Below are 14345 nucleotides of genomic sequence, written 5' to 3'. Positions count from 1 at the left end.
CCTCGAGATAGCCAGTACCCCTCGCTTCCAGGACAACTTGTAGAGCCTTGAAAATATCCTCCTCTCCGCCAGGTTTCCCCGCCTCCGCCCCTAGGAACTGATTGGCAGATACCACTACCCAACCCTCAACTCGGGGCCTTCTCCCGGGACCAATGATTGGCCTCCTGGGAAGACTGGAGTAAGGGGGTGCTAGGGGAGGGTTTTCCCTCAAAGCTTTAGGTCCCGGGACCTGGAAAGCAGGAGTGGAGGGACTCATTCTCGCAGCCAGTGTGCGGCCGGTGGCGGAGCGGGACGCCGGGGGGCTTCAGCCTCCGCTGCAGCGCCAGCCCTGCCCGCCCCGCGCAGCTTTCCATCCTGGCCCAGCCGCGGCTACAGAGTACAGAGTTCCTGGCACTTTCCGGAGGACGTTTCTTGCTCCCTGCCAGGGGACTGACTGCGCTCTCTCAGGCTGACCTGTCCGAGCTCTAACACCCGGACCATGCACGCGGCCAGGACTCCCGGGATCGCCTCCGGCGCCGGCGGGGTGGCCAACCCCACCAGTTTTCAGCAGATACTTACGCTGCCGCCCCTCCTCGTGTTGCTGCTGCTGCTTCTCCTGTCACCGGTAAGCTGCGTCCCGGCACAGCCCGCTGCCCCTGAGCGAGCATTGCTGTCCCCGGATCTCGCGGGGGCTGCAGGGGTCCCCGCCGAGGAGGCCATAGTGCTGGCGAACCGTGGGCTCCGGGTGCCCTTCGGCCGCGAGGTCTGGCTGGATCCGCTGCACGACCTGGTGCTGCAGGTGCAGCCGGGGGACCGCTGCTCGGTGACCGTGCTAGACAACGATGCGCTGGCCCAGAGGCCTGGCCGCCTGAGTCCCAAGCGCTTCCCGTGCGACTTCGGCCCGGGAGAGGTACGCTACTCGCACCTGGGCGCGCGCAGCCCTTCGCGGGATCGCATTCGGCTGCAGCTGCGCTACGACGCGCCGGGAGGGGCAGCAGTGCTACCCTTGGTGCTGGAGGTGGAGGTGGTCTTCACCCAGCTAGAGGTTGTGACTCGGAACTTGCCCCTCGTCGTGGAGGAGCTGCTGGGGACCAGTAATGCCCTGGACGCGCGGAGCCTGGAGTTTGCCTACCAGCCCGAGACCGAAGAATGTCGCGTGGGCATCCTGTCCGGCCTGAGCTCGCTGCCTCGCTACGGGGAGCTCCTTCACTACCCACAAGTTCCAGGTGGAGCCAGCGAGGGGGGCGCCCAGGATCCTCTCCTGATGGACTGCAAAGCTTTCCAGGAACTAGGCGTGCGCTACCGCCACACGGCCCCCAGTCGGTCCCCAAACAGGGACTGGGTGCCCATGGTGGTGGAGCTGCGGTCTCGTGGTTCCCCTGTGAGCAGGCCTGCTCTGAAACGTGAGCACTTCCAGGTGCTGGTGAGAATCCGAGGAGGGGCCGAGAACACCGCCCCCAAGCCCAGTTTCGTGGCCATGATGATGATGGAGGTGGATCAGTTTGTACTCACCGCCCTGACCCCAGACATGCTGGCCGCTGAGGATGCTGAGTCTCCCCCTGACCTGTTGATCTTCAACCTCACCTCTCCCTTCCAGCCTGGCCAGGGCTACCTAGTTAGTACTGATGATCGCAGCCTGCCCCTCTCATCTTTCACGCAGAAGGACCTGCGGCTCTTGAAGATTGCCTACCAGCCCCCCTCTGAGGACTCTGACCAGGAGCGGCTCTTTGAACTGGAGCTGGAGGTAGTGGACCCGGAAGGAGCTGCCTCAGACCCTTTTGCTTTTATGGTAGTGGTGAAGCCCATGAACACACTGGCTCCCGTCGTCACCCGGAACACCGGTCTCATTCTCTATGAGGGCCAGTCCCGGCCCCTTACAGGCCCTGCGGGCAGTGGGCCACAAAACTTGGTCATTAGCGATGAGGATGACCTGGAGGCAGTGCAGCTGGAGGTGGTGGCTGGGCTCCGGCATGGTCACCTTGTCCTTCTGGGTGCCACCCATGGCAGCTCCGCTCCTAAGACCTTTACGGTGGCTGAGCTAGCGGCTGGCCAGGTGGTCTACCATCACGATGACAAAGATGGCTCACTGAGTGACAACCTTGTCCTTCGAATGGTGGATGGAGGACGCCGGCACCAGGTGCAGTTCCTGTTCCCCATCACCTTAGTGCCTGTGGATGACCAGCCACCAGTCCTCAATGCTAACACAGGGCTGACACTGGCAGAAGGTGAGACAGTGCCCATCCTGCCCCTTGCTCTAAGTGCAACTGACGTTGACTCAGATGACTCTCAGCTGCTTTTTGTGCTGGAGTTGCCCTCCTCGACTGCAGGGCATCTGCTTCTCCGCCAAACACATCCTCCCCGTGAGGAGGAGGAGCTGAGCAGGGGCCCTTGGAGGAGACAGGGAGCATTCTATGAGCAAACAGTGACAGAGTGGCGGCAGCAGGACATAAGCGAGGGACGGCTGTTCTACAGGCATTTGGGGCCCCACAGTCCCGGTCCAGTGATGGACCAGTTCACATTTCGGGTCCAAGATAACCATGATCCTCCTAATCAGTCTGGACCACACAGATTTGTGATACGCATTCATCCTGTGGATCGCCTCCCTCCAGAGCTGGGTAGCGGCTGTCCCCTTCGGATGGTGGTGCAGGAATCCCAGCTCACCCCTCTGAGGAAGAAGTGGCTGCGCTACACTGACCTGGACACGGATGACCGAGACCTGCGTTACACAGTGACCCAGCCTCCCATGGACACAGACGAAAACCACTCGCCCTCCCCACTTGGCACCTTGGTCCTGACCGACAAACCCTCAGTCGTGGTGACCCATTTTACCCAAGCCCAGATCAACCACCATAAAATTGCTTACAGACCTCCAGAGCAAGAACTGGGAGTGGCTGCCCGAGTGGCCCAGTTCCAGTTCCAGGTGGAGGATCAAGCTGGGAATGTGGCTCCGGGCACCTTCACGCTTTACTTGCAGCCAGTAGACAACCAGCCACCTGAGATCCTCAACACGGGTTTCACCATTCAGGAGAAGGGCCACCACGTCTTGAGTGAGACCGAGTTGCGTGTGAATGATGTAGACACTGACGTTGCCCACATCTCTTTCACTCTCACGCAGGCGCCCAAACACGGCCACATGAGAGTGTCTGGTCAGATACTGCATGTCGGGGAGGTCTTCCACTTAGAAGACATAAAACAGGGTCGGATTTCCTATGCCCATAATGGCGATGAGTCTCTCACTGATAGCTGCTCCTTGGAGGTCAGTGACAGACACCACGTGGTGCCCATCACTCTCAGGGTGAACATCCGGCCGGCGGATGATGAGGGGCCCATGCTGAGCCTTCCTGCTGGCACTCTGGGGTCTTACCTAGATGTTCTTGAAAATGGAGCTACTGAAATCACTGCTGGTGTTATCAAGGGAACTGACGAGGACACTGATGATGTGATGTTGACTTTTGTCTTGGAAGATCCACCTTTATATGGAGAAATCCTGGTCAACGGAGTTCCAGTAGAGCAGTTTACCCAAAAGGACATCTTGGAAGGCTCTGTCATCTATGCCCACACTAGCGGTGAGATAGGTCTGTTGCCCAGAGGAGACTCTTTTAACCTGAGTCTGTCAGATGTGTCTCAAGAATGGGTAATAGGTAGCAATACTATCCAAGGAGTTACCGTGTGGGTGACCATCCTCCCAGTTGATAACCAGGCTCCAGAAATTTCTGTAGGTGAACAGTTTATAGTCGTGGAAGGTGATAAAAGTGTTATAACCTCAACACATATAAGTGCTCAAGATATTGATTCACTAACTGATGACCTCTTGTGCACTATAGTTATCCAGCCTACCTCCGGTTATGTTGAAAATATTTCTCCAGCCCCAGGCTCTGAGAAATCAAGAGCAGGAATTGCCATAAGTGCCTTTACCCTGAAAGACCTCAGGCAGAGTCATATTAACTATGTCCAGAGTGTCCATAAAGGAGTTGAACCTGTGGAAGACCGATTTATATTTCGTTGTTCTGATGGCATTAACTTTTCAGAGAGACATTTTTTCCCCATTGTCATCATTCCCACAAATGATGAACAGCCAGAAATATTTATGAGAGAATTTATGGTGATGGAGGGCATGAGTCTGGTGATTGATACACCCATCCTCAATGCCGCTGATGCTGACATGCCCCCAGATGATCTAACTTTCACTATTACCCGATTTCCTACTCGAGGTCACATCATGAACCAGCTGATAAATGGCACAGTTTTGGTTGAAAGCTTCACCTTGGATCAGATCATAGAGAGTTCAAGCATTATTTATGAGCATGATGACTCCGAGACCCAGGAAGACAGTTTTGTGATTAGACTAACAGATGGTAAGCACTCAGTGGAAAGGATGGTCCTCATTATAGTTATCCCAGTTGATGATGAGACCCCCAGAATGATGATCAATAACGGACTAGAAATAGAAATTGGGGAAACCAAAATTATCAACAACAAAATATTAATGGCAACAGATTTGGACTCTGAAGACAAATCTTTGGTTTATATTATTCGTTATGGGCCAGGACATGGCTTATTGCAGAGACGAAAACCTACAGGTGCCTTTGAAAATATCACACTAGGCATGAATTTTACCCAGGATGAAGTGGACAGAAACTTAATTCAGTATGTCCATTTTGGACAAGAGGGCATTCGGGACCTAATTAAATTTGATGTGACTGATGGAATAAATGCCCTCATAGATCGCTACTTTTATGTTTCCATTGGGAGCATTGACATTGTCTTCCCGGATGTGATAAGCAAAGGAGTATCCTTGAAAGAAGGTGGCAAAGTCACCCTCACAACAGATCTACTAAGCACCAGTGACTTGAACAGTCCCGATGAAAACTTAGTCTTCACCATCACTAGGGCTCCCATGAGAGGTCACTTAGAGTGCACAGATCAACTTGGAACATCCATCACATCTTTCACTCAGCTCCAACTAGCTGGCAACAAAATCTACTACATCCACACAGCTGACGATGAAGTCAAGATGGACAGCTTTGAGTTTCAGGTCACTGACGGCCGGAACCCTGTCTTCCGGACGTTCCGTATCTCCATTAGTGATGTGGATAACAAAAAGCCGGTGGTCACCATCCATAACCTGGTTGTCAGTGAAGGTGAAAACAAGCTGATCACTCCCTTTGAACTCACTGTCGAAGACAGAGATACTCCTGACAAGCTCCTGAAGTTCATTGTCACCCAGGTGCCTGTTCACGGTCAACTTCTGTTCAACAACACCAGACCCACCATGGTTTTTACCAAGCAAGACTTGAATGAAAACTTAATCAGCTACAGACATGATGGCACTGAGTCGAATGAAGACAGCTTCTCCTTCACGGTGACTGATGGTTCCCATACAGAGTTCTATGTTTTCCCTGATACAACATTTGAAACAAGGAGACCCCAAGTGATGAAAATCCAGGTCTTAGCTGTTGACGATAGTGTCCCCCAAATTGCTGTGAACAAAGGGGCCTCCACACTTCGCACTCTGCCTACTGGTCACTTGGGGTTCATGATCACAAGCAAAATATTGAAAGCGGAGGACAGAGACAGCCTACATTTTTCTCTCAGGTTTATTGTGACAGAGGCCCCTCGACATGGCTATCTCCTCAACCTGGACAGAGGCAACCACAGTGTGACTCAGTTTACACAAGGTATGATACTCTTTTATTTCCTTATACCCAGTGGAAAATTCAGGTCTTATTTTCTGAGGGTACGGCTATTCCTGAAAATATTGTAAATAGGGGATCAAATTTGAGTCCAAGGGAAGAAAAGGACAGGGAAATAGAGAGATTGGGCGGGAGGGATGTGGGGACTTACTTTTCTGGGAGAATAGCTCTCTTCTTGCCGTATTCCCACTGCAACACCCTGCATTAGAAGCAGGAATATCAGTATCTTTCGACAGCAACAGGGTATGCTGCCAAGGCTGGAGCCAGACTTGGGGGGGAATTAAAACTGAAGCAAGCCCTTCAGGTCTGCTTTCTCTCCCACCCCCATCATCTGAGTGGCCTGTCGGGTGCACTGCAGGTCACTCATGAAGCACTTGGGCACCTGAGTGAAGGTTGTGCTTTCTGAATTCTTTGTATTCTTCTTACTGTTATTTTCACCTTCCATTCAAATAGAGCCTTCAAGTCTATCTTACTTTAATTGTGAGAGCATTGTTCTAATCCTGTTGCAGTTCTTAGAAACTTCGTAACTGAAAAAAATGTATACATACTTCTTAGATTTAGAATTCTTCTCTAATATTTTATGACTTTAGATTTAGAATTCTTCTCTAATATTTTATGACTTAGGCAAACACCAAAGACATGAGAGGTGTAGAGTTATAACAATTATATGTACAATGTATGGTTCCATCGCACACACACGCACACACACGCGCGCGCGCACACGTAGAGCATCCTTAATGACGTCCGAGACAATATGTCTATCACCAGAATGTACATTCATGTTATTAAGAACCTGAAGATAACATTAACAAGTTGAACAGCAGGACGGAAGGAGGAAATTATTTTCTTGTTTCAGATCTCCTCTCGTTTCCTCTTTCAAACACAGTAACAGACACCTGTGGCCTCCAACACCTGTGTTCTTGAAGCTAAAGCTTTTTTCTAACCTAAATTTTCTTTGTGTGTGGACACAGTCTGAGACAGGAAGGGCAGGTGACCTCTGCAGAGTCACTCACTGACAGAAGGGGGAAGCCCATTCAGTGCGCGGGCTTGAGAGGCAAGGCTCTGTTCTCTAGAACGTGCGACCTTCACTACAGAGGGCTACGGGTGGCTTTCATGAAAATCTCACCATGTCAGGATGGAAACTAGATCTCTCCTGTGTCGGCTCTGAGAGTGGAGATGGAGTTTACCCTCGGGGCATCCCAGTGGGGGTGTTCTTTTCCCTCAACAGTGTTGGGCTCTAACAAATGCTTTAATAAACGGATGTCGCGAAGTTTAGTGTTAAAGTGAACTGCTTCTCTGTTTTAGATGCTGGCAAATAGCCCTGAACTCCAACCTCCTGATTGTTGGCCGAAAGCCTGAATATATTGTAGGGCCTGCAGGGACAGGAAAACCTCAGAGTGCCAAGTGTCAGGCCAGACCAGTGGGAAACTTTTGTGTGAAGGCTTTCTGAGGACAGAGATGCCGTGCAATCTTAGACTGGTTTGTTTGCATGGAAAGTGAAGAGGATGAAAGGAATATATTACAGGATAGAAAATGTGATTTCAAATCGCTCCTCTGACCTGAAACAAGTAATCTGACATTAAGGATTAAAAAAAAAATTTTTTTTTTTTTGTCGATGAATTTGTTGATGAATTTTGTCATCGAATTTGTCAATGAAGACAGGCAGACGATTTAACTTAAAGTCTATGGAGTAGGCCTGACAGCTGATAATGTTGGAATATTATATCTTAAATATCAAACCCTAAATTATACCATTTCAGAGGGAGGCTGTTGCATGTGCACACGTGTTCTCTCTCTCTCTCTCTCTCACCAATATGGACTCACCTTTATTATTATTAGTCTTTATGGTCATTTGTAAATATAGAGTAGCAGTTTATTATAAAAAGTGAAGATACATTTTTCAGGTTATAAGAGAAATGAGCACATTCCGATAAAAACCCAAACGCTGCCTAGGAAAACTGTTGGTAATTCATCACAGAGTGCTCATCTGAGCAAGTGGAGGCCACAGTTTGGTTCAGGGTGGTTGTTTCTGGAGACAAGATGGCTGAGGGAAAATGGGGAAGCTCCACTGTCAAGCCACTGTGCTGTAGTCTTGAGGAGAAATGAACGCAGGAGCTTGAGTAAGGACAACAATAGCTTTGATCTGTTTTTGTTTTTCTGTTATCCGGAAGGGATGAGCTGAGCTGTATTTTGATGGGTTTTCAGTGCGCTGAGTTAAGTCAAGTTAGCCATATATGGGCAAAGAAGTTTGTTCCCAAACCAATTCACTAAATGGTCCCTAGGAAAAGAAAATTCATTAATTTCTAAACCTCATCCAATTTTATTATTAGAAGACTTAACAAGGTAGAATTAGACAAATTAGAGAAATTATTTCAATGATGTGTCTTTGGCAGGGTGCCCCTGCTGTCTTCATCCCGGGCTTAAATCACTTGTCTCAAGGACCCAGACTGTTTTCTCTACAATAAGTACACAATAATGTCTTCTGAGAGATACATTACAGATCACTTTCAGAAATTTCCCCCAAAGAGTTTGAACCAGGGTGTGGTTGCCAGGCATGTCAGTGAACTTAGCATTAAAACAAAAACCCAAAGTCATGGAATGCTTGTACACATGAACTGAAATAAATCAGATGTGTGATCAGTGATTAGAAGAAAATCCAGGTAATTGTTAGATGTTTACCGAAAGGAGTGATCTTTTTTTGCTACTAGGTTTTGATCTTCCTAATACTACTGTGCCTTAAGAAGTGAGTGTTTATATATAATTTGTGATGTTTTTGATAGCTTTAGAGTTTCCTATAGAATAACAGTGGTATGATCAAAGTCTTTACTTATTTGAGATTTTTTTAGAAGTCGCTTTTTTGAACCTTGAATTACTAACTGAGTTATAAAGAAAATGAAAAGGGTTTTGGTTTACTCCAACTTATCAATATTACATGCCCTAACATGGGCAGAAAATTTGACACCTGCATGTCTTAATTGCATTCATGTTCACTTTTAAAAAAAAAAAAAAGAAAAAAATTTTTAAGAAATCACTTTTGAAGAGGTGATTTGTTTCAGCAAAACTGTCTCCTAAATACTATAGCTTTTGCAAGAAAACAACGATGCAGAGTTTGGGTACACTAACGAATTTTTCTTTTTTTGTGGTCGAGCTTTTAGATTTTCTTACACAGTTGAAGAGGGAATGGGGAAGTTTGGAAAAAGGTCTTCCCCACATGACCAGAAGACTGTCCTTAGGCTAAAGATGTGCCCTTAGAGCACAGTTTTCCTGATGAATTAAAAGGTTGTAAGGGGTCAGAGTTGTAGGAGTAGACAGGTAAAGAGCCTGCAAGGGCTTTGCTCCTTACCTCTGTCAAAACATCACACACATGGAGGTAGCGGTTGGAGTATGGTCCACCAGACCTCTGGACTCTTTCATTTTAAGAAACATTTGAGCTGTTACTGAATATTAGACCCTGAGCAAAGGACTGGATGAAAAAAAAGATTAAAAAAAAAGGATGAAAAAGGAATCCCAGAAGTTTTCCGCCTTCTAGGAGAGGTAGCCACGCAGAAAGATACAAATGACACTAGGCAGAAATTTGGGGAAATTAGAGCAAAGTTAGGAATAAAATGCTAAGGGGGGAGAATATGTCTTGAACTTGCTTCATCTGTTAGTAGCCCTTTTACAGGAAGTTACCATTAACTATTAAATCAGATTTTCAAATGTCGGATTGTAAGCAAGTCACCTTTCAGAACTGTAGGAGGCAAGGGAGCGTGTACATTTCCCATCTGTCAGATGGGGTCACAGAAATCATGGAGTCATCCCAGTACCTCACATCACTTGAGCTTATTATTTCATAAATTCATTTTCTTATATATGATGCTGGCAGACTTCATAGCATGAATTTAGTAGAAAGAACCCTTAGAGGATGGAAAAACTGCAAAGCCCACTCGAGACACACAAACATTACGTACCACTGGGGAAACTACTCTGAGCTGTGAACTTGATTTTATGTAGCCTTGGAAATAACTTCTTACTGCTTGACCCAGGTCGATAACATCATGCTGCCGAGCATCACAGAAGAGGATGTTCTTGGTTTATTATGTTGTCTGTATTGCATCATTTAGGAGAGGGATTGGTAAAATGCATGAATGAATTTTTGAAGTTGTATGTCCGTCGATCACTGAAAACAAACTGTGCTGGTAAATTTGAGAGCCGGGCTGGAAAGCAAACGAAAGAGGGCTCCTGAGGCAGAATAGCTTTTCACTATGAATAAAGGTTTCAGGTTTTGTTAGATGTTTTCTGTTCTAATTCTTTTCTGGGCTCATGACAGTTATTTCAATCTTTGGGATGTAAAATAACCTTGATTTTTTTTTTTTTTCGAACTCTGGAGAGCTTAAAAACAGCCTGTTGTGTATTGCATGAGGTAAGAAACGTTAGCCAGAGGAGAGCAGGGATGTTCTTTCCTCTGAGAGCCAACCCTCTAGGGAGGAAAAGAGTGTGATTTTGGCAGTGTCAGGAAATCTTTCATGCCTCAGACTATCTCCCTTTCCACCTGTCATGAAGTCTGACATTCTGTATTTAGACAGTCACTTCTTTGGTGCATGAACATGCAAATAACATTGGGAGGGGCAACACCTTGCTATTATTATAACCTAACTCTTGCACTCTATTTGGGTAAGGGATCAGATTTCCGTGGGACAGCTGAAATCAAGGGGCTTAGAGAGAGGAGAAATCAGATAGCACTGCTTCCCTTGGAATTAGGAAACCTAAACGTGATTACAGAGAAGAGCCAGTCGGATTTACCATAAGTAATGAGTCACCAATCTCACCTTAGTAATGAATCATCTTGTTCTTGGGTTATTTTCTAGCTGACATTGATGACATGAAAATATGCTACGTTTTAAAAGATGGGGCCAATGCCACAAGTGATATGTTCCATTTTACAGTTGAAGATGGTGGTAAGTATTCACTCTCCTGTTAGTATAAACCAGGAGACTTTTATTGGTTGTTCTTTGATGACATCACTACAAAGAATCGATATCAAGTATCCTTTTCTGTTCACCTGAATTTATACTGAGTGAATTTTTTATTTGCCACTAGATAATCTTACTTTCTTAATCTGACACAGTACTACTCTGCAACAAGTATAGATAAATGTTCCACTTATATTATTTTTGTCTTAGGATTTGCAAAGCACTAAAAGAAAGACCTATGTAAATAGGATCCCCGTGTCCAGTTGTTCAGAATATGTTCTAATTGATGCTGCCCGCTTGAGGTGGGCAAGAGGATGTTGGAATCCACCCAGCTCCACTCTCAAGCCATGTGCCTACCCCTATGTGTCTGCCCTGAGGGGGAGCCTTTTGCTGATTTGTACTTGGGTGCTGTATGGACTCATGCTGTTGAATAATTGCATTTATCAGGAAATCAGTGCTAAGTAAATGTGTTTTTTATCTTATCAATCTCAGTATGTCTAATGATTTTCTTAGTTTGGAGGATTTTGTGGCTCAATCTAGCTAAAACTTTCCTCGGTGGGGGCCTGTGTGGCTCCGTCGGTTAAGCATCTGCCTTCGGCTCAGGTCATGATCCCAGCATCCTGAGATTGAGCCCCAAATCAGGTTCCTTGCTCAGTGGGGAGCCTGCTTCTCCCCTGCCTGCAGCTCCCCCTGCTTGTGCGCGCGCTCTCTCTCTCTCTGTCAAATAAATAAACACAATCTTAAAAAAAATAATAATAGGGGTTCCTGGGTGGCTCAGTGGGTAAAAGCCTCTGCCTTCAGCTCAGATCATGATCCCAGGGTTCTGGAATCGAGCCCCGCATCAGGCTTTCTGCTCAGCGGGGAGCCTGCTTCCTCCTTTCTCTCTCTCTGCCTCCCTCTCTGCCTACTTGCGATCTCTCTCTCTGTGTCAAATAAATAAATAAAAATCTTAAAAAAAAAATAATAAAATAAAATTTTCCTCAGTGAAGTTTGAATACTGCAGAGAATAGGCTATGACCGAACAATGTCATTGTCACTGTCCCCCAACGCCTTGATTGCTGTTCACCCTCTGTTTGGCTCTCTTCCTAATGCAGTATGCCGAAAGAAAAATGGGCCACTTCTAGAGTCATCATAAAGATGTCTCTGTTCTCTCAGGAGAAGCAAAAGAGCCTCAGGAAGTACATATGTTGTGTGAACAGGACACAGGAAGTGGGAGGGGGATATGGGGGTAAGAGATGAAGGAAGGAGAAAACAAATGATTTGGATCTAGTCATCTGTTTTCTTATGATGGTTTTTTTTAAAAGTACACTATTATGTCATCTATCTCAAAAAGATGACATGCTTCCCTTCACTGTTTTGTGAAGCATTAAATAGCACTTGTTTAAAATATCGTTGAACATAATGTGATCACAGCTCTAAAAAATGGCATCTGCTGGGCGCGTGCCAGAGAGGCAAAAAATGATGTTAATTGAGGTTCGGCTATTTGATTTTCCCTAGAGGCCAGATGTTTAGTAAATTTGACGCCTTTATTTTTATAGTAACCAAATCATAGTTTAATATTTTATGTATGGATAAAAGGAATCAGTATGAAACCGATTTCTAAGAAGGAAGCCGATTTATAAAGAAAAACGTGCTTACTGAATCTTGATGCTCAAATGGGAAAGTCTTCCGTCAGTAAACTTTAGAGGAGAGCTCTGAAATAATTCAAATCTGTGTAGTAGATCAAAAATTTTTTTTAAGATTTTATTTATTTGACAGAGAAAGATCACAAGTAGGCAGAGAGGCTGGCAGAGAGGGAGAGGGGGAAGCAGGCTCCCCGCTGAGCAGAGACACCCCCCCCCCCCCATGCAGGGCTTGATCCCAGGACCCTGGGATCATGACCTTAGCTGAAGGCAGAGGCTTAACCCAGTGAGCTACCCAGGCGCCCCAGTAGATCAAAATTTATAGACTAAATTATTGGTTCAAGGTACCAGGTTTGTCACTTAGAATGACTACATATAGTATCTCAGTAGCAAAAGTCTGATTTTCTTTAAAATTACCCAAAAAAGTTTGAAATCAAATAGTTATAATTCTAAGATATAGTAGTTTTGCTTTTTTAATATTGTACTTTCCCCCCTCCGTTATTACATTTCCAGTCTGACACAGAGCCACTCTGTTACTCTGCCCATTCCTTTTCTTAGCTGGATGGACTGGTTGCATTTCCTTTAAAATTTTGATTTGTACTTAAACTTTAAAAAATATTATGCCCTATCATATTTCAAAATATTAAGTGAGAAATGGCTAGTTGAAGAGACTGGGTTTTTTTTTTTTTGGTTTGCTGAAAATGTGGCTGAACATCAAAGGGTTGTGTTTATGGAAATAGAAAATGCATCATTTTCGGGAGCTTTTTTAGAGCTGGAGTTTCACATGAGAGGGAAACATTCCAGAGAAACAGTTCTTGACCTTTCTTCTCACCGCCAACATGGCATTACTTGTGGGGCTCGGGCAGATTCTGACAAACTATCTATGGAACAAAATCTATCTTAATTCACCTGATATAAGGAAACATCCCTCTGCAGAATAAACACAGAAGCCTGCAAGGTTAAAAAATAAAAATTCATGTATGTACCTCAAAATTGTTTTAATCTGATACTTACTATTTAAGGATTTTTGCACTGTCTTGTAAAATACTCTAACATTTGAACGAGAAATGCAGTACTATTTAAAGAGTATCTTGAATGAAATTATGTCTCTGGGAAGGATGAGGTATTTTGCCACACAGAAGTAAGAATATTGCCAATATCTGTGGTAAGAGGAAGAAAATAAAGATATCCATCCTTTCCATAAAAATAATTTTAAACTAAGAGTTTTTTTGATCCATAAAATTAGATATATCTCATTTATATGTATCTTGTTAATACACACCATAATTCTTTTAAAATACGCTCTAGAAAAATATTTTTGTATAGACTGTAATATGGACCTTCATTTTCAAAATCTGTATGTTTAATTACATAAATTTTATGTAATAGAATATATGTTTATGAAGACACATATATGATATATTCTGACGTTTCTCAAAGATATGTCTGTCTTTGAAATCATGGAAGGTGCTTGAATCCTATGAACAAACATTATTCATGTTTTTTAGTTGGAGGGATCCAGGTGTCAGAAAAGCCAGGTAACCTCTCTGAATGTATCATCTGTCCAGGAGGTAACAGACCTCTGTCAATGGTTACTTATTCTTCCCATGTAGGTGATGACAGACTTCTTGGACCAGTGGGTTTGGTTACCAAGTTTGTTATCATCTCTTTTATACAAAGATAGTAAGCATATCCATAAACCATCTCCATGAAATACGTGAAATGCTTCCAATATTTCACATCTGGGAAACCAGTTACAGCACCATGGCCTAAAATTAAGAACTGTCTATTCCAGTTCTCTTTCCAATCCATAAAATTCACCTTCTCCAAGTCCCCAAGAGTGCTTTTAGAGGGACACCTGACACCTGGGTGACTCAGTTGATTAAGCCTCTGCCTTCCGTTCAGGTCATGATCCCAGGGTCCTGGGATTGAACCCCGCATTGGGCTCCCTGCTCAGTGGGGAGCCTGCAGCTCCCTCTACTTGTGTGGTCTCTCTCTCTCTCTCTCTCTCTCTGTCAAATGGATAGCTGAAATCTTTAAAAAAAAAAATGCTTTTAGGACAGTGACTAAGGAAATTACTGGAGCAAGTGTAATCCTTG

General features: G+C 45.2%; 1 protein-coding gene across 2 annotated transcripts in view; it reads left to right on the top strand.

Annotated features, from left to right (window-relative positions):
• Positions 1–129: 129 nt before the first annotated feature.
• The window catches only part of FREM2 (FRAS1 related extracellular matrix 2), a 186604-nt gene continuing 172388 nt past the window's right edge, over positions 130–14345 (top strand). The window contains exons 1-2 of one of the 2 annotated variants that reach the window (XM_032314782.1): positions 130–5657; positions 10520–10609. In XM_032314782.1, the coding sequence (XP_032170673.1) occupies positions 479–5657; positions 10520–10609 (5269 nt within the window). In that variant the 5' untranslated portion in view covers positions 130–478. The remainder of the gene's footprint in view (positions 5658–10519; positions 10610–14345) is intronic. The other variant, XM_032314781.1, reaches the window with a different exon arrangement.

The sequence above is a fragment of the Mustela erminea genome, chromosome 15, assembly GCF_009829155.1.
Source record: "Mustela erminea isolate mMusErm1 chromosome 15, mMusErm1.Pri, whole genome shotgun sequence".
Taxonomy (NCBI): domain Eukaryota; kingdom Metazoa; phylum Chordata; class Mammalia; order Carnivora; family Mustelidae; genus Mustela; species Mustela erminea.
This window is presented reverse-complemented; position numbering and strand designations above follow the sequence as displayed.